The 27540-nt window shown below is 44.6% G+C and overlaps 1 protein-coding gene across 4 annotated transcripts in view; it reads right to left on the bottom strand.

The window, feature by feature from the left end:
• Positions 1–27540, bottom strand: part of PTPRZ1 (protein tyrosine phosphatase receptor type Z1) — a 192235-nt gene that overhangs the window by 73595 nt on the left and 91100 nt on the right. For all 4 annotated transcript variants that reach the window (XM_084642258.1, XM_084642257.1, XM_084642260.1 and 1 more), the window contains exons 3-8: positions 23613–23792; positions 21695–21846; positions 19939–20034; positions 19618–19684; positions 9448–9605; positions 8586–8736 (exon numbers count right to left, since the gene is read on the bottom strand). In XM_084642258.1, the coding sequence (XP_084498384.1) occupies positions 8586–8736; positions 9448–9605; positions 19618–19684; positions 19939–20034; positions 21695–21846; positions 23613–23792 (804 nt within the window). The remainder of the gene's footprint in view (positions 1–8585; positions 8737–9447; positions 9606–19617; positions 19685–19938; positions 20035–21694; positions 21847–23612; positions 23793–27540) is intronic.

The raw sequence follows: 27540 nt of genomic DNA, 5'->3' as shown, positions 1-27540 counted from the left end.
TTCTCAAACCTCTCACTGAGCCCATTTTCATATTTCGGATGTACAGTGGTGATGTGTTAATGTCTTCATTATAATGAATTCCTTTAGGCGCAGTATGAGAAAATATGAATAATCACAATAAATTGTCTTTTCAAACCACTTTCAATTACATTAAATCACTCCAACTGTTGCTGTTACAGGTCCTGCCCTCCAGATGGCATGAGGAAATCACTACAAATAACCAGAGGACGTATGCTTTTTCAATTGCGAGCAACCATGAGGAACAGGGATGCTGGAACAATTTGTATAGTGGGGAGCTGAGAGCCACTAAACTAAATTATAAACCCTGTATATGGAAAACCACTTCAAGCCAGGGGGTGCAGCAGCACCCCCAGGACCTCTAGCTCTGGCACCTATGATGAGGGATGCTGTCAATAGGTAGGACATAACCCAGTGCTCAGTGCTCTGTTGAATTGGCTGTATGGGGAAGCAACTGGCCCACCTCCCTCTTCGCATGGGAATTCAGAGTCTTTTCATGGTGAAAGGGGGAGGTTGAGATTGAGAGTGATTTGGCAGTCCTACGTATTATCAGGTGGCTATGTCTTTTTAGTCACCCTCACTGCAGGTTGTAGCTGTAGCATTCCTACTAGTGAGCACTGTAGATACGGATGATGCAGTTTAAATCATCACTTTAAATCATCTAATGTAGTGTTCAGTTCAGTCAATCAGCAGGTCCCCTCCCTTGTGCACAAGCAGCAACCCTGAGAGCAATAGGTTCCCCCCAAGGATAGGAACCAAAATCAATCTAAGCTGGTCAATGAGACCAGGTGGATGGGGCCAGGAGCCTTCCCCGGTGACTCAAAGAACCTAGACACAGGAAGAAGAGGCCTAAACAGACTGGGAAGTACAGGAGGCACAGGATTGAGGAGGAGAAGCTGCCAGCTGGCACAGGACAATAGCCCTAACAGCTGCTGGGGCGGGGGGGGGGTAAGGGACAGAGACACTACAGGGGATACAGAGCCCAGAGGATGCAGAGGGAGAGATCCAGCCTTCTAGCAGCTGAATGGGAGAAAGCTAGTGAGACGAAGATGAGCAGCTGCAGGGAGAATTGCTGGAAAGAATTAGCCCAGCAGTTGGAGGGTGTGGGGAAGATTTAGGCGGGGGCATGGGGACAGAAGACTGCTTGATAGCAGGGCTCACAGAGCAATGGGGTTTGTGTAGGAGAAGGAGCTGGGAGGAGCAGTGAGCACCAGATAAAATAATTGAAACATCTTCATACAAAACACACAAAGCCAATATCCAAAACCAGTGGGGCAAGGGTTCCAGGCAGCTATTAGCCTGAGGACTTAACTTTACTAGCTTAGGTGAAAAATACCCCCAAACCACTTCTTCCAAACCACATTCATGCAATTAAAAAAAATAAAGCCACTTATTGCCTCCCATGCCCACTACATTCTGCTAACAATGCCAACTTCAACGCTGCATTCATTGCTTTTTCCGCACCCTCCTCTGGGTCTAAACTAGCACCCATTGAAATCTATGGAAAATTTCCCATTGGTATGAGTGGACTCAGGCCTTCTGTGCCTTTCTTGATGCTACTCCCTTTTGTGTGTAATGACTTCCCTGTCCCAGTGAGCCACCATTCTCTCCTCTTTCATCTACGTTATAAAAACGTATCTCAAAAAGTGAGTTTAAAATGAAATAAACAGTAAATAAAAAAAGAAACCCTCAAACTGTTCCCTCTTTGGACTGCCCAGTGTCTCCTGTTTGTTTAGCAAAGTTCTTTGGAGCAGGGACTGTCTAACTCTGAGGGGTTTTATCACTTTACGGATGCTAAAAAAAATAATAATGATGTGACCTACATTTAACTCTGAGCTCTGAACACAAAATCCAGCATTCAGGGACACTGGATTTGTGACACTTTCTAAAATACTGGGGACTTCTGGCTACCTATGTACTGTGACTGGGCAAGGCCAGATGGCTATAGAAAAGTAGTGGGAGGTAGATATATTAGCTCCAGGCTAAACAAATCCCTGGTACCAGGATAACTTAAATGGCAGCTGCTCCAGGTCAATTAAGACACCTGGGGCCAATTAAGAACTTTCCAGAAGGCAGGGAGAACGCTAGGTTGATTGGGACACCTGAAGCCCATCAGGGACTGGCTGAAACTAGTTAAAAGCCTCCCAGTTGGTCAGGTGGGTGTGGATGTCAGGAGCTGTGGGAGGAAGTTGTGCTGTTGGAGAGACTGAGCAGTACACACCATATCAGGCACAAGGAAGGAGGCCCTGAGGTAAGGGTGAAGTGGAGCTGAGGAAATGGGAGCTGCTGTGGGGAAGTAGCCCAGGGAATTGTATGTGTCATGTTTCTAAAAGGTCAGCTACCATAGCTGATACTGTAGGGTCCCTGGGCTGGAGCTCAGAGTAGAGGGTGGGCCTGGGCTCCCCCCTTTGTGCCCCCTGATTAATCACTGAGACTGGGAGACAACAGAGACTGTGCAAGGGAGGATAGCTTCTCCTCACCTCCCTTGCTGGCTTATGATGAAAATGGGTCAGTAGACTGACCCTTGTCTCTAGAGAAAGAAGGGTTATGTGGAGGGTCACAGTGAGCCTCTGAGGCTAGTGAAATCTGCCAGGAAACACGGGACCCACGGAGACAAGGACAGAGTGTTGTCACAGTAAATTTATAATTGCTCTGCCAGAATGGTCTGGCTACTGTTCTTCCTGTGTAATTAATCTATTTATGATTCAATATGTGTTATTGATGAGCAGGAACAGTTAACTGTTTTTTTCCAGACTATCCTGTGCAGGACAACACAACTGAATAGAAATGGCTTTTGCAAAGTGTGAGACACATTGTGTGCCATGCTGCAGCTTTAGTGACATGTCATGGCTTGAAAGCACAGACACTGATTTTTGGTTTTGCTGATGGGTGCTCCTCTCTGCCCCATGCCTCCTGTGTGAGCAGCAGGTGGGGTCTTGTGGGGAAGAGGGTGAGCGGGGGCAGGGCCTTGGGAGAAAGAGACTGAGTGGGGGTGGGGCCTCAGAGTGGAGCACAGGCAGGGTTTCAGGGGAAAGAGACTAAATGGGGGCAGGGCCTTGGGGTGGAGTGTCAGGCAGAGCCTTGGGAGGGAAAGAGGCTGAGGGGGGGTAGTGTCTTGGGGTGGAGGTCAGGCAGGACTTTGGGGGGGGGGGGGGAAGAGGCCAAGCGGGGGCAGGGCCTCAGGGCAGATCATGGGCAGAGCGGGGCATGGGGCCATGGTCTGGGCATTGGGGCCAACAAAAGATTAATCTGGCCCTGCAGGTACTGAGCACCCCTATTTTTTTTTCAGTGGGTGCTTGAGCCACCCATGGAGTTGGTGCCTATGCTTGAAAGACACTTCGTGATGCCTTTTCCTTGACTAGGAGACATGTCACATGCCACAAAATGCAGCAGCCCAACTTCAAAATCCTGCATTACATGTTGGTCAGGCATGTTGTGTTTCTGGGATCCATCAGTGATGAATTGTTGGCTTAGCTAAAAGAGAAAGTTGCCATACACTAATGTGACAATGTCTTATCTAAACCTGTTTGAAATATTTGCCCCCCCCCCAAAAAAAAAACCCTCCAAATCCACACAACTGATCTGTTTTCATGTTGGGTTACTAGGAATTTATACCAGCTTGGTGTAAAGGTTTTTTATGGTTCATGAGCAGTTTGAGTGACTCTGGGCCTAATTTTGAGGGAACCTAGGCCAATTTATGATTTTACATAATTTGTTGTTCTGTTATTGATCATTAAGTATTTTACAACCCTGCCCCAAATAGATTGCAACTCAAAAATCATGTGAATTTTGAAGTTTGGTTTGGTTTCAATTTTGATGTGGATTCAGGTGAATCCCAAGAGTTTTGACTGAGTTTGGTTTCGAGATCTTGAATTTGAATTCAAAATTGAAAGTGACACTCTGGGTATTGTTTGAGACCATGATAATCAGTCCGAAGAAAATGGGACCATTTCTGTCTTGCTCCTGAGTTCCAGGATGCAGCAGGGAGCTGGTTCCAGCACCCCAATTCTGAGGGCCCAACCCAACCCAATGCCACTTAGAGCTGTCCAGCAACAGCTCTAACTTTTGCCACTGGAGTAGGGTCCTTAGTGGACTCTGCCAGTGGAGGATTGGCATGGTCATGCTCTGCTATGCTACAACACATCCTCTATGCTGGAAGGAGGGGAAGCACAGGGCAGGTCTACACTATAGCCCGGATCGACGCTCTGAGATCAATCCACCAGCGGTTGATTTAGTGGGTCTAATGAAGACTTGCCAAATCGACAGCAGATTGCTCTCCAGTCGATCCCTGTACTCTACCCCCAACGAGAAGAGTAAGGTAAATCAACGGGAGAGTTTCTCCCGTCGACCTCCCCACGGTGTAGACCCTGCGGTAATGCGACCTAAGATCCATCAACTCCAGCTACGTTCTTCACATAGCTGGAGTTGCATAGCATAGGTCGGCTTATCACAGTAATGTAGACATAGCCTCAGATGCGGGACCCAGCAGTGGCACAGATATGTCAGCACCAGAGTTCCTTGTGCCAGGGAAATTGTCTGCTGGTGATTTGTGGTTGAATTATGTCTCCTTTATGAGTGGTATTAGGAGGCCATAATCGGGCTTGAGGCTGTGACCCAATATCTGCATGAGATCCTGTAAAGAGAAATTGCTGAGTTTCACACAGCTCTAGTTCTAAGGAAAATACAAAACGGTGAGTTAAAAGGTGTTTTATGTTGAGCACAAACAGTTGGTCTTTAATTTGAAGAACCTATAGGCTTTTTATGTCTTTACTGATTCTGGGTAAGATTACCAGGAGCTGTATTTCTACAGCTATCCTACAGGACACAGTTAGAGGAGTACATCTGCTGACATGTTATATAATCAGCTTGGTGTCTGTCAATATTATTTTCAGATGTATATTAACAACAATTGATCATTGTTAGACATAAATAGATTTTCATTTCTGCTGGGGCTGGGGACAGATAAAGGGCTAAAGTTTTCTCACAAGCTTTCTGTGTTGGGCCCTGATGTGCAGTCTTTCAGTCTACTACTAATGAAAATTACATGCAACACTGTGCAGGCTTAGAGAATGAAATACTTTTAAACCTAAAACAAAGCAGTCTCTGCAAGGTAAGTTTGCCAACGCTGGCATGGCTGCATGGAAATTCCTGACAGCTCATTTCTGAACCCAGTGTGTAGTTCAATAGAGAATGTATTTCCCATCACTAGCAGTCTTTTACACCTTCTAGGACAATTCCACTCAGATAACCAATAATAATAAATGAAAGGCGCAATCCTAATCTCTATGAGAGATTGCATTGATTCCAACCGGAGGAGAATTTGGCCCTAATCTCCTTATTATATAATTTTAACTTTTCAAATGGGCACTTGAGTAAGGGCTCATGTTGCACTTTCTCCTATGTTAACTGAAGGTAAATCAGATTTTTCTTCTGCTAAGTACAATATTAGTTGTAGTTTCTGTTGGTTAGAGAAAATAAACAGCATACGATTCCATTTATTACTGAAGTTAGCCATTCATGTTTTAATTTTTATATTTCAGCATTTCAGAGCTCCTTAAGATCCTTTCAGAGCAATGAGTTTTCTTCTAGTTTCTTTACCTACTAGCTGCTCAGAACAAGTGCACACAATTTAGATAAATATTGCTCGATACACATCCATAGCTGATGTTAATATTAAAGGCAGCTATATGTATTCACATCAAGAGTAATCACCTTTTCCTTTATTTACAGTGAGTTAAACATGTTAGGTGGAATTTTAAAATATGTGCACACCTGGAATTTTTATTAACCTGTACCAAGCCCTCCATTTTGCCTATGGGCAGAGCAGAATGTTTAACCTACAATTAGCAACTTTAAATTCCTACTTCAGAACAAATACTAAATGTGTTTGTTGCCAGGGTGATATGAAGAGCAGAATAAATGTTTCTTAAGCTCAGTAGATGGAAAACACTTTGTTCTGTGCCTGTACGTCTACACTGCAATAAAAGACCCATGGCTCAGCTGGCCTTGGTGAGCTGACTTAGGCTCATGGGGTCAGGCTGCAGAGCTAAAATCTGCAGTGTAGATGTCTGAGTTTGGATTCTGAGACAAACGCCCACCTCGCTGGGCTCCGGCCCAAGCCTGAACATTTACACAGCAATTTTTAGCCCCACCGCCTGAGCCCCATGAGCCCGAGTCAGCTGACCTGGGCGCTGAGACTAGGTACGGCAGGTTTTTTATTGCAATGTACACACACCCTGTTATATAAGTCTATCAGTCATGTGTGAAAATGTCTATTGTGCTAGTCTGAAACTGGAAGCTATCGAAAAGTCAAACTATATTCATACCATGTTAAGTATGAGGTTTTAATTGCACAACAGTCAGATGTTTTGAATAAATACAAAATATTTAATCAGTAGTGGAGTTTAGGTTACTCCCTATGTACACTGACTGTGTGACTGAGAGTAGAAAAGGACCTTGCTAACTTTAGATAGTTTCTCCACATATGTGCAATGAAAGGGCAGAAAGGGAGAAGTTGGATACAAATCTACCTCTGCAGTTCTATCCCCCATTGTGTAAACCCACACACTTCTGAGAGTCAGCCCAGAGAGGACTCCTCCAGGCTTTTGGGTGTGGGATGGGAAGGATAGAGCAGTAGCCCACTTTCTGTGGCACCATCCCCCATTCTGCCCCCTATTTCTATGTGGAAACCCAGGTGGGGGTAACACAGCTCAAAGCTGTATTAATGCCCTCTGGGTTCCTTCCACTAGTGCTAGTGGCCTGCAGGGACATGACCATTGGCAGAAGTGCTGCCAGATGGAGAGAGAGGCAGAGTGGAAGAAGGAGCCATCCAAGCAGATTCCTTCTCTCCCTGTGAGTATGGGGTCTCACCCCCAGTGAAAACCTTATTGGTGGATCCCAAGCTCCACAGGCTTGAGAGGCCTCATCCCCTCCCAACAACATGGATCCCCTAAACTCAAAAGGATGATCCATCTGAGGGAATGATCTGCCTCTGTGGGCCCTTCTTCAAGCATCTCCTTGGGAGGGGAAAAATCTTAGGCCTGGTCTATACTACACAGTTAGGTCAACACAAGGCAGCTTACATCGACCTAATTATGTCAGTGTACACACTACAACCTTCCTCCCGCTGATGTAAGTGCCCTACTACACCGACATCACTCCACCTCCAGGAGAGGCATAAGGCTTACGTTGGTGTAGTTAGGGTGACAGTGTCTGTGTAGACACTACATTACTTACATTGGCTGTCTTGTCAATCTCATGGCTCCATGCTGAAGCCATGAAATTGACAAGAATGCTGGGCAGGTAGAGCCCAGCTGCTCCTGGCTCCCCACTCGCAGATGGGATGCTGCCCAGAGGCTCCCCACTCAGGGAGCCGAGAAGCCTGGATGGCTGACCCCCAGGTCTCAGCGGGGACCCAAGAGTCTGTGGGTGGGGTGGGGGAAGAGAGCTGGGCTCCTGGCAGGGAGCTGTGTGGAGTTGAGAACCCTGGCTCTCATCCCCCACACTGCCCCTCATCAGTTGGTGGAAGTGCTCCTGGTGAGGACTCGCACCACCAATAGAAGGAAGGTAGTGTGGACATCAGCCACTGCAGTAATAAAATTGGCGCCCATGGTTTATGGAATCTAAGCTGGTAAAAATTACCACTCTTCCCCCCCTCCCCATTTTGGGGCATGATTTTGTGCTTGTGAGTATAAATCCCTAATAAACAGATTTAGTGCCAAATTTTGCTTTCAGTTACATGGAAGTCATTGCTAATGATTTAAGTGAGATTCCACAGGTATAAGAGAAAACAAAATTTGACCATTGATGCTGTAACCATTTTCAGTAAATGACTCACACAGTGGTCTGAGTTATGGCTGATCAGAAGTAGCTTCTCTTGCAGTTGCTTGGTAGGTTAAGTGAAATGAATTTGGTGGTCTCCTTTTAGACGCTACTGGACAGGGATCCCACACAACAATCACACAACAAAATTAAATTGGTATGGAAAACTAAGTACTTTTTCACCCCTACAACTGCAGTGTTGTCAATGGGCCACTTTACTTTGAATGGTTCCTCTTAGAATATGTACAAACTAATTATGCTAAATTATCTGCTCCACCTTGTATTTATCTGTGACACTTTGAGTACCTTTCCCAGACCTGAGGAAGAGCTCTGTGTAGCTCAAAAGCTTGTCTCTCTCACTAACAGAAGTTGGTCCAATAAAAGATATTACCTCGCCCCCCACCTTCTGTCTCTAATATCCTGGGACTGACATGGCTACAAGAACACTGCATACCCCTCAAGATGGCAGCTTTGATCAGTGTTGAAACAATTAAAAGGGCTGCATGGGGATGCTTGGACTGATAGCCTTTTCACTACATGTGCTCTGTAGATGCAAGAATTTAATTTTCCACTCCATTTAATCTGGCTTTTTTTTTATGAGCACTAACTTGTCTCTTAAAGCTGTGAGTTATTAGGCTCTTTTCTCCTTCAAGTTAAAACCAGGATCTTGTTATTGGGGTCAATAGTTATACTTAAAACAGTCTTATAATCTGTGAAGCCTGCAGTAGTAATTACTCCATAAATACCTGCTTCATGAATTTCTTCTTGGCCAGTATATGAGGAAAACACCTGTCCAAAGAATTTATATTGTTGTTCTCTAAAGTTGTTTTGCAGGTAATCCATCAGCATGACATAGCCAGACTGCTGCATTGTAAGGACTTCACAAAATACAGCCAACTGAAAAATAAAAGACAGCACACTTCCCCTAAGAAGTCATAAAAATTAACTGGATTCTGATATTAGGCACAACTCTGAGAAAGGGAAGGCCGAGATTGTCTCAGTTCAGTAGTAACCCCAGGAAACACTGATTCAGACACATACCTTTGAGGGTATGTGTACACTGCAATTAGACACTTGCAGCTGGCCCATGCCAGCTGACTTGGCTTGTGGGGCTTGGGCTAAGGGGCTGTTTAATTGCAGTGTAGACATTTGGGCGTGGGCTGCAACTCAAACACTGGGACCTCCCACCACACAAGTCCTAGAGCCTGGGTTCCAGCCCATGTCTGAATGTCTATATCACAATTAAACAGCCCCTTAACCTGATCTCCAGTAGCCTGAGTCAGTTGACATGGGCCAGTTGTGGTTTTTTAATTACAGAGATGCCCTGAGTCACTATTCCTCCAGTGCTTCCTACTTGCTTTGGGTTAGTAGTTTACCTTTGCACAGGCATGTAGTCAGAATCTAGCCATGAATGAAAAGGGAGGTGGGGGTGGTGGTGGAGGGGATTACTCAAACAAATAGATTTTAATTGAAACATGTGCAATGAAAAGCTAGAATAAAGAAATGTTAGGCTAGAAAAGAATGCCCTGCACTTTTTTACCACATACATGAAAATTGTTTTTCCTTGCAAATAAGAACAATTTCTTTCACATGGCTTAAATGAATTACCTGGTTTTCAGAAATGCTAATGGTATCCTTAAACACAATCCATTCGACTGTCTCTGAGCAGGGAGGCGTTGACAAAGATCCATTATAAGTATAATATTTGTCTGTTGAGTTCGGCAAAAGGTTCAGCAAAACAAATGGCTCTAATGCAGCCTGTTTTCCTGAAAAACATTTATATTCAAATTATTAAGATATTGAATAAAACAAAAGTAGAGCTGCAAGAGAACCAAAGGAAAGTTTGAGGACACTTGGAGTCTGATTTCAACGGCTGTTCAGCCTATGAAAGGTTGGGCCCTCTGCACTTAAGTTTTAACAAAGATCCTAAAACAATAATTCTACTGGGTCAGCAGATGGTTCTAATGAGCTACTTTATGGAAGGCTGAAGTTTAGCTGTAAACTCAGAACTCCCAATCTTCATCACGGCAGTGAGCTTCAAGAACCAACGCTTTTAGCCTTTGCATCTGAGACTCCCATGAAGTGCTGAATGACTTAGACCACTACTGAAGTTGGAGTCAGGATCATTCAATACATCACATTCACAGTACCTCTTACCCTCTGTGGGGCAGGGAAGAGGTATGAAAGCTGCATATGGCATGCCATCTAGTCCAGAGAAGTGTTACTTCATTGGAACACACTGAGCATTACATTACTCTAGCCTGGAGCAAACTGTGTTGAGATGCAGAAAATAGTAAAACATGGTGAAAAAGAATGGGAAAGCTCAAGGAACAATGTTGCAAGAGAGAGAACGGGAGATGAAGACCTCTTTCAAGATGAGATAACACTTCAGGTGACTGCCCTATACACAACAGTAAGGGATGGTCTACATGGGGAGCTCACATCAGCGTAGCTTCATTTCTTAGAGTGTGAACACTTCACACCCATGAGAGATGTAGCTATGCTGACCTAACCCCCGGAGTAGACAGCATTAGGTCAACAGAAGAATTTTCCCATCAACCTAGCTACTACCAATGAGGGAGGTAGATTACTATGACGATGGGAGAACCCCTCCTGTTTGTGTAGACAGTGTCTATACCAGGGGTGGGGAAACTTTTTGGCCTGAGGGCCCCATGAGGGTTGCAAAACTTTATGGAGGGCCAGGTAGGGAAGGCTGTGCCTCTCCGAACAGCCTGGACCCCACCCCTATCTGCCCCCTGACTGCCCCCCCTCAGAACCTCCAACCCCCCCCAGCTCCTTGTCCCCTGACTGCCCCCTCCCAGGACCCCTGCCCCTAACTCCCAGGACCTCCCCATCCAACCCCCTCTTCTCTCTGACCCCTGTCCACATCCCTGCCCCTAACCACCCCCTGGGACCCCACCCCCTATCCAACCCCTGCTGCCCCCAGTCTGCCCCCCCACGAACCTCCTCCCCATCCAACTGCTCCCTGTCCCCTGACTGCCCCCTGGGACCCCCTTCCCCTTATCTATCCTCCCCCACTCCCCACCCCCTTACCTCGGAGCGGAAGGAGCTCGCAACTCCGCCAGCCAGCCAGAGCCAGCCCCACCGCCACCCAGCCTGGCAGGAGAAGCAGGCCAGAGCACTGGCAGCACAGCGAGCTGAGGCTATGGGGGAGGGGGAACAGCAGGAACAGGGCCAGGGGCTGGGCAGGATGGTCCTGAGGGCTGGATGTGGCCTGCAGGCCATAGTTTGCCCATCTCTGGTCTATACTGAAGTGCTGGAGCTGTGCCGCTGTAGTGTTTCAAGTGTAGAGAAGCCCTTACTCCCCTTTGCATACACACACACACATCCGAGGAGGGAGGAGAAACATTCCAGCTCACTTAGATGCTTTGCACTCACTGAAGAGCATGGAAAAACCCCACTTACACATTTAGTCACGCGCGTAACTGTCTGGCTGGTGCAGTTGATCCACTTCCCTGGTGTCTTGCCAGGATTGGGGCTTGGACTGAGATTCAGCTGGTGAGGTAGCAGGAACCAGTCAGTGGAACTGGCAGAGATTATACTAGCTTCCTCAAGTGCAGGAATTTACCAGCTTTTGGACAATCCCACTTCCATGAGATGACTGTGTCACCTAAAATACCACTGATCCTTTTAGATGCGATTTTAGACAAAATTGGACTCACGTCTATATAATTTGCTGTTTATCAACCCTAGGTTCATTTCAATGCTACTGCTTTGAAAACTTCCCTATCTCAATATATATCCTTTCCAAATTATTTTCTCCACATGCATGTATTTCTAACCTAGTCATGTCCCTTTGCATTATATCTGTCCTCAGTGGTGTTTGTAATTCATCCCCATTTAGTGTCACCTTAATATTCGGCTATAAACTGTTTGCCAATTTATTGCACAGAATCACAGCTGTTCTACTGAGTCAAGTCTTAGAAACCACCTTTTCTTTCAAAATGACTTGTTCTTGTCCACATTTGATGACAGGGGAACTTTTAACAGGGTTGAGCAAAATCTTTCCACCTATCTGTAGTATTCTGTCAACCTGCTAGGCATCTTCAGATTGCAGCCACCCTAACAGTCCAGTGTAGATCTAGTTAAATAATTCTATCTTCACAAACCCTTTTGTAGTTGTGAGCATCAGGATATCAAACCTGACATTTACAGCAAGTGTCCTGATAAGATAACTTCCTTTGCTAGAAGGTTCTTCAAAAGCTTGTGGAACTTTGGATGTTAGTAACAACTTGTGTTCTGGTTTATGAGTGGTAGCCGTGTTAGTCTATATCAACAAAAACAACGAGGAGTACTTGTGGCACCTTGGAGACTAATAAAGAAACTTGTTAGTCTCCAAGGTGCCACAAGTACTCCTCGTTGTTTTAACTTGTGTTCTGTTTCACAGTCTAGACTATGAAACTTTTCAAATGTTTAGTTTTAAGAGAAAATGTCCTATGTCAAATAGTAACAAGACTGGTTTCTATTCCCAGAGTGTTAGCCTGGGAAGAAACTGAGAACTTCCACTCTAGAGCCTGAGAGCTCAGCAACTCTCATTTTAATATACAAAACAGAAGATGTACTATACATCTTTCTCCAGTATAAACCATCTGAATTAGTTTTGGTCTGAATTTTGTGAGCTCACTTAGATCTATTCAAATAAAGCGTGTTCTGTTCATCATTAAGTGTCATGTGCTTGACACCTGCTGCCCTTGGTTTTCCAGCTCCTCAGCAAGGTTGTTGGATGGAGTCTACCTTGATAGGTTACAATTTCCCTTCAGGTGTCTCATGTAAGCATAGCATCTAAGACTAATGAATAGGGCTGGTCAGAAATGTTTTGACGAAACACAGTTTTGTCAGAAAGTGCCAGTTCATCAAACCTGAAGTGTCTTGCAAAAGCAAGTCAGGTTTGACAAACTTTCATCGACTTGCGAGCAGGATTACAATGGAAACACTTCCCTGCCTGCTCACAAGGCCAGCTACTGTGGGTGCCAGGCTTTCGTGTTCTGGTGCAGTCATGTCATGATAGGGCATCCAGGTTTTCCAGGCTCCTTGGTGTGGAGCTGGGAGGCTGGCAGCCCTGGAAACCCAGGCTCTAGTTGTGGTTCTGAGGGTATGTCTACATTTTGTTTGTTTGTGTTTGTTTTTTAAAAAACAAATGTGGCAGTGAGTCTCAGAGCCTAGGTCAACTGGCCAGGGCTCACAGAGCTGGTGCTCTGGGGCTAAAAATAGCAGGGTAGACGTTCTCACTAGGGCTCTGAGAGCCTCCCTGCTCCCAGGTTTCAGAACCCAGGCTCCCAGAACCTGGGTCCAAACATCAAGAGTGCTATTTTTTAGCCCCACATGCAAGCCCAAGTCAGTTGACCCAGCCTCTGAGATTCGCTGACGCACGTCTCTTATTGCAATGTCTCTAGACATAGCTAGAGCTCTGCAAAGCCACAGATATCTGCTTTAAATCCATGGATATATGCATCTGTGGATGTGGTCGTATTGCTTATCATCTTGGATCGGACGTGGATCCAATTTTTTTTTTATCTGCCCCAGGCTCTAGCTCAACCGTGGGTTAATGGCCCCTTGTAGGGCTGCAGTTTCAGAGGATCTGCCCACAGGGCTGAAGCCCCAAGCCCTTGTGCCCCTATGGGGCTAAAGCCTGGAGTCCCAAGAGCCCCTGGCAGGGCTAAGGCAGAGCCCTGAGTCCCAGTGCCCCGTACAGGGCTAAAGCCTGGAGCTCTCAGCCCTGTCACCCACCCCCACACCCTCCAGAGCAGGGCGGCTGAAGCCCCAGTGCTCCCAGCAAGGCTAAAGCCCAGAGCCCTGTGGGGGAGGAGCTCTTGGCTGTAGACCCCTGGGGTGCACCAGGACTCTGGGCGCTGGGACTCTGGACTTCAGCCCTGCAGAGGGGTGCTGGGGTTCAGGGCTCTGGGCTTCTGCCCCATGGGGCTCCTGGACCCCTTGAAACTGGCTCATTGCCCCCCCCCCCCCAGGGGGCCACAGGCGCCTGGTTGAGAGCCCCTTCTGTAGAGGGTGCCTGTGTGGATAAAAGGTGGCATGTAGATTGCGGATCGGATACAATTTAATTACCTCGGGTGCAGATCAGATGCAGATACAAATTTTTGTATCCGCACAGGGCTCTAGACGTACCCTCGGAGTGTAGGATCCTGGCTTCACAGCAGGGAATACTGAAGCCCTAGGAGCCCCACATCTAACCAGTGCTTGGGTCCTGTCTCTGTGGCAGGGAGCATGGAAGCCCTGAGAACTACAGCTTGAGCTAGGGCTCTCGAGGCTTCCAGGCTTCTCTGCCGTACAGCCAGGAATCTTGAAGTCTTGAGATGGGCTTCCAGTCCATGGCTCTGGGACAACCCTGCTATGTAGACTCGCCTGGGGCAGTGACCCCAGGGCTTCCAGACTCATGGGCCAGCTGGCTCGTCATGCTGCTGATTCCCAAGCTGGACCAGGAATCTGGAAGACCAGGTGTCTCCATGCCTGGATTTGCAGATCCTGGGATCATGGGAAGCTGCTGACTGAAACTGATAATGTTAATTTCAGTCAGCATCTACCTGTCCCAGGGAGCATATTTCCTGTCAGAACCACCATGTGTCAGTGTTTTCTAAATGATTTTTTTTCCATGATATTCAGTTTGAGAGAAATTTTTGGATTTGTTTTGAAAAACTCAGAACAAAACCAGATTTCAAAGTAGGATTTCTCATTTCTGAGAAATTTTGGTGAGTTTGACCAGTTGTAATAATGAATCCTAGCTGATTTACACAATTCACCTTGTCCTCATAACCTATAAAAGTTCCATCACCTTGTTTTGTGTTTGTCTGTTGGAGACCAGATATCTGCTTCCATTTTGGGGGCTAAATGTTTAAAAGTTTGATACACATCCTATAATAACTAATCATAATAAATAAACAATACTTTACATTTTAAATCCATATATTTCAGAGGACTTTACAGAAGGTAGGTATTTTTATCCCCATTCTATAGCCAGAGAAACTGATGAGCCAGGCAGGGTGAAGTTTATCTACACTAAAGCTGCTGCAACAGCACCGTTACAGCTGTACTGCTGGAGTGGTGAAGCATATAAACTTCCTACATTGACACAAGCGATTTTACGGGGTAGTGCATATGCAGTGTGACAGAATTGGCCTCCGGGGCTATCCCAGAGTGCTCCAATGTGACCGCTCTGGACAGCGCTTTCAACTCCAATGCACTAGCCAGGTACACAGGAAAAGCCCTGGGAAATTTTGAATTTCATTCCCTGTTTGGTCAGCACGGCGAGCTCAGCAGCACAGGTGACCATGCAGTCCCCCTAGAATTGCAAATGAGTTCCAACATGGAGCTAACGGGAGACAGTGGATCTGATTGCTGTATGGGGAGAAGAATCTGTGCAGGCCGAACTCCGATCAAAAAGAAGAAATGCTAATATATATATGCCAAAATCACGCAGGGCACGGTGGAGAGGACATACAGCAGTGCCTCGTGAAAGTCAAAGAGATCAGGCAAGCCTACCAAAAGACAAAGGAGGCAAACAGTCGCTCCGGGTCAGAGCCCCATACCTGCTGCTTCTATGATCAGCTGCATGGCATTCTCGGGGGGGTGGGGTGGGGGGGGAGAGACCTTATCACTACCCCACCACTGTCCATGGACACCTTCAAGGGGGTGGGGGAGTCTCACGCAACATGGAGGAGGATTTTGTGGATGATGAGGAGGAGGAGAATGTGCAGCAGACACGTGGAGAATCTGTTCTCCCCGGCAGCCATGACCTTTTCATCACCCTGGAGCCAATACCCTCCCAAGGCAGGTTCCCGGACCCTGAAGCCGGAGAAGGCACCTCTGTTGAGTGCACATTTGTAACTAAACACAATTGCTTTTAACCCCTGTAATGTAATGTTTGATTTGCCCTGAAGAATTGTGATGCATTTGTGGCCAGTACAGCTATTGGAAAAGTCTGTTAACATGTCTCTGGAGGATTCCCGCTCCATCCCCAGACATCTCCATGAAGCTCTCCTGGAGGTACTCTGAAAGCCTTTGCAGAAGGTTTCTGGGGAGGGCTGCCTTATTTCGTCCTCCGTGGTAGGATACTTTATGATGCCAAGCCAGTAGCAAGTAGTCTGGAATCATTGCAGCACAAAGCATGGCAGCGAATAGTCCTGGGTTTTGGTCGCATTCAAGCAACATTAGGGCTATGTCTTCCTGTGTTAGCCTCAGGAGAGTGATATCATTCATGGTCACCTGGTTGAAATAGGGGAATTTTTGTAAGGGAACAGTAAAAGGACCCCATTCAAACTGGGCGGTTTGCGCTTGACTAAAAGGGATCATCCCTGAGAATAGCCATGCGGTGGGGGGAGGGGTGAAGGGATCATCCCAGAGAATAGCTATACAGTGGGGTGTGGGGAAGGGTGTGCTGCATATCCCCCCACAAACCGCAGCCGCTCCTTTTGAATGGCAAACCCAACCGGCATTGCTTGCTATGGGAAAGGACGCTGCTGCGGTTTGAAACCATTCCCACGTGTTATGAAGGCAGAAGAAGCCAACCCTGTGTACCCTTTGGCTTACCATGGCTGCCTGGAAACCGAATTCTGTTGCCCAGCTGTGTGTGATGTGTCACCATACTGGCAGGCACTCAATATAAAAGGCAAAATGCGACCTTGTACCTAAAGCACATGTGCTGTCTGCTGTGAATTGCTTGATTCACTGTGGAAGAGTCTCCCTTTTGTTCTCAGAAATGTATCATCTTAAATTTTACTCTCCCTTTTTATCCCCCCTGCAGGTGCAAATGTTTCTATGCTCCCCATATCATCTCCGTCCCTGAGGTTATCACAGATTAGAAGGCAGGAAAAAACACACTCGCGATGACATGTTTTCCGAGCTCATACAGTCCTCCTGCACTGATAGGGCACAGCTGAATGCATGGAGGCATTCAGTGACAGAGGCCAGGAAAGCATTAAGTGAGCATGATCAGAAGGTGCAGGATGCAATGCTGAGGCTAATGGGGGAGCAAATGGACATGCTCAGGCGTCTGGTGGAGCTGCAGGAAAGGCAACAAGAGCACAGATCGCCGCTGCATCCACTGTACAGCCGCCTGCCCTCCTCCCCAAGTTCCATATCCTCCTCACCCAGACGCCCAAGAACACGGGGGTGGTGGGAGGCTCCGGGCACCCAGCCACTCCACTCCAGAGGACGGCCCAAGCAACAGAAGGCTGGCATTTAAACATCTTTGATTTGTAGTGTGGCTACAACAAGCAATGTGGCCTTGTCCTTCCCTCCTCCCCCACCACACCCCACCCAGGATACCTTGTCAGGGATCTCCCTTTTTTTAATAAATAAATGCATGGATTCAAAACCATATGGACTTTATTTCCTTTGCCAGCTGTGGTCAAAGGGGGAAGGGCGATTGGCTTATAGGGAAGTAAATTCAACAAAAGGGGGCAGTTTTGCATCAAGGAGAAACACACACAACTGTCACACTGTAGGCTGTCCAGTCATGAAACTGGTTTTCAAAGCCTCTCTGTTGCGCAGCACGCCTAGCTGTGCTCTTCTGATCGCCCTGGTGTCTGGCTGCTCAAAATCGGCCACCAGGCAACTTGCCTCAACCTCCCACCCTGCCATAAACATCTCCCCCTTACTCTCACAGATATTATGGAGCACACAACAAGCAGCAATAACAATGGGAATATTGGTTGCGCTGAGGTCTAACCTAGTCAGCAAACAGAGCCAGTGAGCTTTTAAACGTCCAAAGACACATTCTACCACCATTCTGCACTTGCTCAGCCTATAGTTGAACTGCTCCTTACCACTGTCCAGGCTGCCTGTGTATTGCTTCATGAGCCATGGGCACAAGTGGTAGGCTGGGTTCCCAATGATAACTATTGGCATTTCAACATCCCCGATGGTAATTTTCTGGTCTGGGAAGTAAGGCCCTTCTTGCAGCTATTTGAACAGTCTGGAGTTCCTAAAGATGCGAGCGTCATGCACCTTTTCCGGCCATCCCACGTTGATGTCTGTGAAACATCCCTTGTGATCCACCAGTGCTTGCAGCACCATTGAGAAGTACCCCTTGCGGTTTACGTACTGGTTGGTAAGGTGGTCTGGTGCCAAGATAGGGATATGCGTTCTGTCTATCGCCCCACCACAGTTAGGGAACCCCATAGCAGCAAAGCCATCCACTATGACCTGTGCATTTCCCAGAGTCACCACCCTTGTTAGCAGAAGGTCAGTGATTGCATTGGCTACTTGGATCACAGCAGCCCCCACAGTAGATTTGCCCACTCCAAATTGATTTCCGACTGACCAGTAGCAATCATGCGTTGCAAGCTTCCACAGGGTTATCGCCACTCGCTTCTCAACTGTCAGGGCAGCTCTCATCTTGGTATTCCTGCACTTCAGGGCAGGGGAAAGCAATTCACAAAGTTCCAGGAAAGTGGCCTTACGCGTGTGAAAGTTTGTTTGCCGGGCACAGAATCGGCGTTCCACTGTATCAACCTGCCCCACTGCTGCCATGATGTCCCAACTGCCACAGCCCATGCTTTCAGGAACGTCTGTGTCCATGTCCTCCTCACAACCGTCCTCGTGCTGGTGTCTCTTAGCCAGGTTCTGCACATACTGCAGGATAATGCGTGAGGTGTTTACAATGCTCACAACAGCAGCGCTGAGCTGAGCAGGCTCCATGCTTGCTGTTCTATGGCATCTGCATGGGTAATCCAGGAAAAAAGTTGCGAAACGATTGTCTGCTATTGTTTTCATGGAGGGAGGGAGGGGAGACTGACGACATGTACCCAAAACCACCCGCGACAATGTTTTTGTCCCATCAGGCATTGGGAGCCTAATCCAGAATTACAATGGGCAGCGGAGACTGCAGGGACTGTGGGATAGCTACCCACAGTTCACCACTCCGTGTGTTGATGCTAGCCACGATATTGAGGACGTACTCCACCAACTTAAGGCGCTTAATGGGGACATACACAATCGACTGTATAAAATCGCTTTCTAAAGATCGACTTCTATAAAATGGACCTAATTTCGTAGTGTAGACATACCATTACCCAAGGTCATTGGCCTTGATTTAGGAAAGAATCCTCACTCATGTGCTTAAATGCTTTTCTCAATTGGGGACACAGTGAGACTGTGTAAGTAACAAAAACTAGGTTTCCTGATGCACCATCCTCTACTCACCATGCTCTGATGTAAATGAATAGACAATTTTTTAAAAAGCAAAGTATTCACACACTGAGTTGAAATCTGCTCTGAATGACACCAGTGTAAATGTAAAGTAATTTCATGGAAACTGACTGAGTTATTTCAGATTGACACCAGTGTCACTGAAAGTGGAATATAGCCCCCTGACTCTATTGAATACTGACATTCATAAAATCTCACTCTGTTCCCAGAACTAGTCTTGTAAGCCAGATCTTTGTTTGCTACAATAGTTGTATTTGTCCTACAAATTGCACAGAAAACTCAGATATATACGACTAAGAAACCGTAATGAATAAATCCGTAATTTCTCTTGACCAAACACTGGAAGTGTAGCAAAGGCCTTGGAAAAGTTAAATGTATTCACTTTGTGTCTCAGGCGCTTCCAGTTTTTTTCAAGTAATAATTTTTTTGGGGAAATATAACAAATTTGTGACATTTTTTATTTTAGTTTTAACAAAAGTGACCAAACCCAGCTTTGGGAGGTTCATGGTTCCCAATAGCTTCAATAAGTTTTGCATGCACGGTCAAAAGCAGAATTTGGCCCAACAAATAACCAATCAAGCAAGAAGATAAACTCACCAAATCGGCTAACACTATCTACTTCTTTGATGATTGCATTATAATCCATATTATCTTCCAGGCCAACCTGTTCAAGAGAAATTGTACACTTTATTAAAAACAGGATTTAATAAAAAAATGAAAGTTATACATTAACTGAATAGACAATACAGGATTTAAAGAAGAGAAATCAAACATATTTGCCCAATTGTTTTTTGTGCAAAACAAATTAGAAATATATATTAATGTGATTACTATATATACCAGAACCATTTAGCTTCAGATTGGATATTTGCTATATTTCAAAGCAAAGTTAATGCCAGAGATATACAAAATGGTTACCTCAAATAAAATTGATAAAGCTCTTAACTTCCCATTTCCTTTAACTGCCTCCTCAAAATTTGTATACTGATCTGCATCATAGCAGTAGATTTGCATCTGTAAATATAAAGATTAGATCTTCAATTTTCAGAGGTATACATTACATGATAGAAAAAAATCTTTAAAAGAATTTAAACAATACAATTATTTATTTCAGATATTCCTACTCTGAGAAAAATCTTGAAGCAGTAACAAACTTTAATTTTAATAAATGCCTCTTCTGTAGTTCTCGCATCCATTGCCTGAAAACTTACTTGGTGAAGTTGATGGCAAAACTATCAACTTCAGGAGGACAGGATTTCACCCACTGTATCTACCCCAAACTAAAAGTAGAGATGTATTGGTAATACAACCAAATCTTTGATCCGGTCTCTCCTGCAGCCTGGAGTCGGCTGGAGCTGTATGCTTGCGTCAGGCTCTAAATCCTCATACCCTCGCTCTTCCACCACAGGGGTAGCTCCATGGACAACCAAAACCTGGCTCCCTACCTTGGGGCAGAGTTTGTGACTCCACCCCTCTTCCCATGTTTTCAGAGGAGGCTCTGCTCCCTGACGTCCTGGCAGGATGGAAGATAAGGTAGGAGCTTGAATGGCAAGTCCAAATGGGTCATGAAGTCAAGAAGACTGAATGGACTGCACTGGCCACAGTGAAAGTTTGTGCCTAACATTTCTCCATGGAACTGGGGAGAAGAGAGGACCCCAGCAACCCCATCCCTCCATTTGTCCCCTCAGAGATATATACTGTTTTGTAACTTATTATAATAGACTATGAATGGGTCCACGGAGTTTACTGTAACTCTCAGAAAGAAAAGGAGTACTTGTGGCACCTTAGAGACTAACCAATTTATTTGAGCATAAGCTTTCGTGAGCTACAGCTCACTTCATCGGATGCATACTGTGGAAAGTGTAGAAGATCTTTTTATATAGACACCAAGCATGAAAAAATACCTCCTCCCACCCCACTCTCCTGCTGGTAATAGCTTATCTAAAGTGATCACTCTCCTTACAATGTGTATGATAATCAAGTTGGGCCATTTCCAGCACAAATCCAGGTTTTCGGAAATGGCCCAACTTGATTATCATACACATTGTAAGGAGAGTGATCACTTTAGATAAGCTATTACCAGCAGGAGAGTGGGGTGGGAGGAGGTATTTTTTCATGCTTGGTGTCTATATAAAAAGATCTTCTACACTTTCCACAGTATGCATCCGATGAAGTGAGCTGTAGCTCACGAAAGCTTATGCTCAAATAAATTGGTTAGTCTCTAAGGTGCCACAAGTACTCCTTTTCTTTTTGCGAATACAGACTAACATGGCTGTTACTCTGAAACCTGTAACTCTCAGGTATTTGATCATCTGTGGCAATTGTGCCTATATTCAGTTTGCAGGATTAGACCCTGTATTTAATACCAAGATATGTGCTCATCTCTCCTGAGCAAATCTGAATTTGAAAATGCACACTTTATTTTCAGAATGGCAAACTAAATACAACTGTACAGTAAGGACCTCATTCGGAGGCTACTGTAGTCAGTGGCAAAACTTCCATGTTCTTTGGCTCAGGTCTTGATTCATATTCGCAAACATAAAATTTAAATATTACTCATTTGCATTTGAAGGAGGATTATATACACACAATGTACCCTAATCAAATGATTCTTTAACAAGTAACTTGATTATTTGCAGGACTGTACAATATTGAGTCTATTACAATTCATTACCTCAAGAGGAAATTTTTGTCCTTCTAAACTATGTTCTGATCCATCTGATGATATATTGCATTTTCCCCAGTGAAAAGTTATCTTGCTTGCTTTAAATATTGTTTCTAAGCCACCTCCGCTGACATAATAATCATTTGTCAGGTTAATTTCCACTAAAGAGAAAAAAAATGGTCAATGAGCATGTGTGTGCATTTCAAATTCAAATACATCAACATTACTAGCTAAAAGGTGAACATATGTTGGTTCTCCTTACATTTCATAAACAGCTTGACAGAATGTGGATTATTCAGCTAAGAAAGAAAACCATTTGGGAGATTTATAGCCGCTAATAACAAAATGAAATGTATTTTACTTCATTTCAAACTTTGATTAATAAAATAGACATCTGGGGAGTGGAATTACTTTAATGCACTCTCATAATCCATTCTTTTGTAATCCATCTGAAACCTGTCATAGCCTTACATTAAACAAAAGCTCAAGAAAGCTGGCCTACCAGTGAAGCCCTCCTTCTAAGAAAAGAAAACAAAACCCTAACGGCCTCTCTTTGCAATCCTAGGATATAGACCTTCCGGAGTGTGGATGTGTTGATAAAACAAATGGGGAGGGAGGGAGGGAGGGAGAGAGAATTTACTGAGCATGGTAGAAGGGGATTAACTAGAAATAATGAGGTAACACTTAGGGCTTGTCTACACTAGGACATGGGACACTCCTTGGAGGAGGATAAAGTGACAACAGATTAAAGGCACTTTACTCCTGAATGACAGTATCCTCCCTGGGTGGGGGGATGGGATGTGGTTAAGGCACTTTAACTTTTCATGTAGATGTGGCCAAAGGAAAGGAAAATGTAGGCTAGATACCAGGAAGCATTTCCTGACTGAGATATACAAGGTTGTGGAATAGTCTCCCAAAGGATGTGGTGGAAGCTCTGTCTCTGCAGAGAATTATAAATAAACTGGAAAAAGAGCTGAACACAGATATGTTGTGGAGAATTATCCTACGCTGGCAGAGGGATGGACTAGATGATCTGTACTGTACTCTCTTCTTGCCACACATAACAGCAGTGGATTCTCAGTTTCATAAATTCCCTCAGTGCAGTGCCATGAACAAAGCTGACGGAGGTTTGGCTGGAGTGCCATGCTGCTCCTTTAAAATACTTTGAACTTCTACAACGGAGAAGGATCTCAGTTCACTTTCATGAGCATTCAAGAATTTATCCTCAGAACATTCCTGTAAGGTAGGGAAGAACTAATTGCCTAATTTACAAATAGGGAAATGGAGGCACAGGGGAGTTAAATGACTTGTCCAGAATTATACAGGAAGAATATGGCAGAGCCAAGAATAGAACCAAAATGTCCTTACTCCAAATCCTGTGCCTGAAACAAAAGACCACCACCCCCCACTTCTCCAACAGCCAAACAGCTTTTGATCACCACAGCTCTAGATCCAAATAGCAACCTTGGCTCAGTAAACACTAAGTAATCCTATGAACTACTTACTGGTGATTGGCTGATTATTCATGATATATTAAAAATGATTTTTGTACCTTAATTGCATCTCCCAGAACAGGCATTACTACTAGTAATTATTATTTTGTGGCAAATGTTAAATTATTATTTAGCTTCAATAAGTACTCATTATTGGATGATACTAATGATGTGATTACTTTGGCTATTTCTAACCGTGCACATAATTTCCATTTGTTTTCTTTATTTTAGTGACTTTCTATTACGCTTGGCTGCTATCACCACCTGGCTTTTGCCTAAATGCTAAAATCAGAAATGCAAAGGCTTAAAAACAAAAAAAAGAAAGAAAAGAAAAGAAAAGAAAAAGAAAAATATAATTAAAAAACCTGAGCTATACACCACATTTCACTTTCATGACCCCCAATTAACTCAAAACATGAAACCGGACATTTTACCTGTTTTGCCAGTATTGTGAATGAAAGTGTCTTCTGAAGTTTCCTTTTCCCAACCTTGGAATTTAAGTTTTTTGAGATTTACATTTACTTGGGTAAGATCTTCATCAATATTAATAGGAGATTGTTTGGCACCATTGCATGCCGGATATTTCTTCCCCCAGTTCTTTTGGTTCATAGTTCCTAAACATCAAAACATAACAGGCAAACCTTATAGGTAAACATGAACTTGCAAGCTAGTACTCTTATTTTTTGCACTTGGAAAAGGTAAAATATAGAATGTAATAGCTTGGCAGAAATCTTGCCTTTCTTAGTATTCATTTACATGGTAATATGCAATACATATGACTTACATCCGAGATATTAGACATAGAGAATCACCTTTTTAGGCCATCTAAAAAAATCATGTACAAAGAGTAAGGTGAAATGATCATGGACTGATGACATAGCAGATCACACAAGCATACAAAGTATATGCTAAAATATGTCTATAGGAATGGAACAAACATCCAGAGGCGGTCAAGCGAATCCAGAGTCTGATCATCTTTGGGAAATGCTGCAAAATCTTCTTCGCTGAAAAAGCTTGTACGCTATAAGACTGGTGCTTATAACACTGCCACCTTCTTGTACCAAATAAAGCACAGCAGCCACAACACAAAAAGAGGAAATTAATAACATCTAAAAAAAAATCAAAAACAAAATCCTCACCCCAAGCAGAATTTTTACCATTGAAAGGGAGACATGACAGAGATCTTATGATTCCACAAAGTCTGCTAATGACTTTGTTATTACTATGGGAATAAATGGCAGGCACTCCGATAACATGGTAATGAGTGTGGAGGATTTGGAGGTGATCTGTAATAACTGATGAATATTATATATGGTCTTTCTGTTCATCTGTTGTAAGTGGGGGTTAGCCCATGAATACTGAAACAAGGAACTCTGGCAAGATAAAAAGACAGGTCCTCAAGGACAGGGCAGGCAGTGACTGTAGAGGAACAGATTGAGCCCCAGAGGCCAATGATCTGGGGTAAGACAAGCCTGCCTCAACCTTTCGGCACGTGTATAGACTGTTTATTGTTTTAAAAGCCTCTACTTTTATACTTTGCCTTGTTTCTGCTGTTAAGATTAAACAATACTTTGTTTTAAGAAGGCAGTTTGTGGTCACTATTCAATGCTGGCCAAAAGTTTCCAAAGGGAAGAGCTGCAGGTACCAAGTCCAGTATGACCCGGTGAGGGTAAGCTTGGTTCATCCACAGAGTGCTGTAATCTAACACCTGATCTAAGAGTGGGAGAAATGTGTGCTTCTACTCCAGGGAGGTCAAAGCACTAGGCCTCATGCTAGAGAGTGGTGCAATGAGTGGTCAGAGAAGGGGGTCAGAGGTGCAGAAGTTTTGCAGCTGTGACAACAGCCAGTGGTATAAAACTCTACAATCAGACTGATTGATCTGTCTGTGTGTCAATCTCAAACTAAATAATTCAGGAAAGTGAGTTAAATAGGGTACTGACATCACCTAACTGTGTATAAGTAATGTAGGTACTGCTCTGAAATTTTGACAGATGAAACTGTCAGCTGCAATATCCAAGCAAACTAAACAGAGCTCACAATGTAGTTTTAGATTTTCTGGAGATGGGGGTTATAGCTTCATAGTAAGTACCTGACCACTGGAGAATGCCAACCTGTCTAAACTTCCAGCCCTATCCAAACATGCATACTCCTTTTAGTGGACAATCTCTAAAATGACTAATGGTGAACTTTGATGGGATTTCCTATTGCAAGGTAATATCTTGCAGTCTTGTGGAATTTTCATAAGAAAAAACAGAACATGAGGTGTGGAGCTAACATTCCACTCTCAAAACTTCCTTCAGAGGATTCTGGGCACAGTAAATAGGCATTTCTTGTGGTAAAACAAGGACAATGGGGAATTCAAAATACCATCTGCATGCAGAAGCAGAGAAATGTAGGGCTGGAAGGGAGTTCAAGAGGCCATCTAGTCTATATTACTACTTAATAGGAATGTCCAAGGTGATTGCATTTACAGCCAAGAAAGTTCAAGTCAAGTCCAATATCTATTCCACAATACCATATCAGTTGTATATCTAGGGTGAACTGACTATGCACTTTACCAGGATTGTTCTGTTTTTTAGGAACAGTACAGGTTTCCTGGCTGATATTATTGAGGCCAATTTTGTCCCAGATTCAATTTAATTGGCCAGCTGGCTGGCCAGCCTACCCCAACTTCATGCCAGCGTACAACTTCCCCTCCCCCAGTAGCATTTCCTCTTCTCAATTGCCTTCTGTGGGAATCCTTGCCTGCAACTCCCATAGTCTAGACATCATCTCTTCTAGACCCTGTTTATACTGCATCACTCGTTGCCAGTCTCCTGATTTAAATATGCATACACAGTAGCTCAATGCCTCAGTAAAAATTCATAAGGCATATAATTATGGTCAACCTCTTTCCCCCTCAAAAATGCCCTTGTGTCCCTCTTTTTCAAAAGACTCAAACCTGACCATTCTACTTGTCTTTGACTATTGATTGTTTACAACGATATCAATTTACTCTCCTTTAACTCAGTCTGGGATCCATACCAATCCAGCTTTCACCTTTCCCACTCTGCTTAAACTGCATTCACCAAAGTCTCAGACAACTCTTCCTAGCTCTGCTATGTCTCAGGGTCTCTATCTTGATCTTCCTGTTGTTTTTGGTAATGTTGATCACCCTCCCTCTTCTTCCTCAACATACCGTCCTCCCCTGAATTTTATACCCCGTTGTCACACAGATTCAAGGAAAGAGCGCTTATGTCCCCCCTCCATGGACTCTCGAGGGTACCCACTTAAGTTTTGCAGCTCCCACTTCTCTGGGGTGGAGATCTGCATCTCTCTCTCTCTCTCCCCCCTCCCCTGACCAGAGGTTTTCAGGCTGCTGAACTCCCTGCCTTACACTAGGATATCCTCAGCAAGCCATACTGCCTGAAGGCCAGCATCTGTGCTTTGCTTTCTCTCAGAGCTCTATGAACAGTATATTGCCAGCAGTTAGAAGTTACCACACACCTATTTCCAAGTAAGCATATTTATTCTTCAGCTAAAAGCATTTAAGAGAAAATGCATATAAAAACAACAGAAGTTCCTGTATGCATGCTAAAAGCTTACCAGAGTCTTACCCCATCAGTCTTGTGGGGCCTTAGCAGGCCCAAATCTTTTCCTTCCACAAATGATCATTTGGACAGAAGGTCCTGTCCATTTGCTGGATCAGAAAGACGGCCCTGAGGTCAGTTTAAACACAACCTTTTTATGCCAAAAGCCCTCTAGTTATTTGTTGGTCTCTATGAAGTCCAGTTTGAACCAGCATATGCAAGACTCCCCAAGGGTGGTATCTCTCTGGAGGTGTTTACAATTTGAGTGATTCACCTATGGCAAACCTCCTGACTCTGCACCCGCCCGCCTTGAGTTGCATACATAAACCGTTCATACCCTTAATACAATGTGGTCCCCCAAAGATACTGCATGTGGCTGACATCTCTTTCATTGTCCTCCTCTGACTTTTGTGGCCCTGTCCCTTCATTAGCACTCTTTTCACAGCATCTTTGTTGATAGATTATTCTCCCTTCCTTACCTCCTCTGTAGAAGTCCCACATGTTTCTGTCCTTCACTCCCTCCTCTTCTCCTTACTCCTGGGAGACTCAAACAGCTTCCATAGTTTCTGCCCTACGCTGACAATTCCCAAATTTATCACTTAAAACCAGTCCTTTCCTGCTCTACCCTGTTTAGTTTGCAAGTGTACCTTTCTCTCCTACACCTTACCTGGATAGCTTATCTCCAGTTCAGGCTCAGCTGAGCTTCTTATTTCTCTCTTTTGTCCACCATCCTCCCATTCTCTAAGGCTTGCAGTCTTTGTGTCATTGCTGACACTTCCCTTCCTTCTCCTCA

Source organism: Lepidochelys olivacea (genome assembly GCF_965140295.1).
Source record: "Lepidochelys olivacea isolate rLepOli2 genome assembly, chromosome: 1".
Lineage (NCBI taxonomy): Eukaryota > Metazoa > Chordata > Testudines > Cheloniidae > Lepidochelys > Lepidochelys olivacea.
This window is presented reverse-complemented; position numbering and strand designations above follow the sequence as displayed.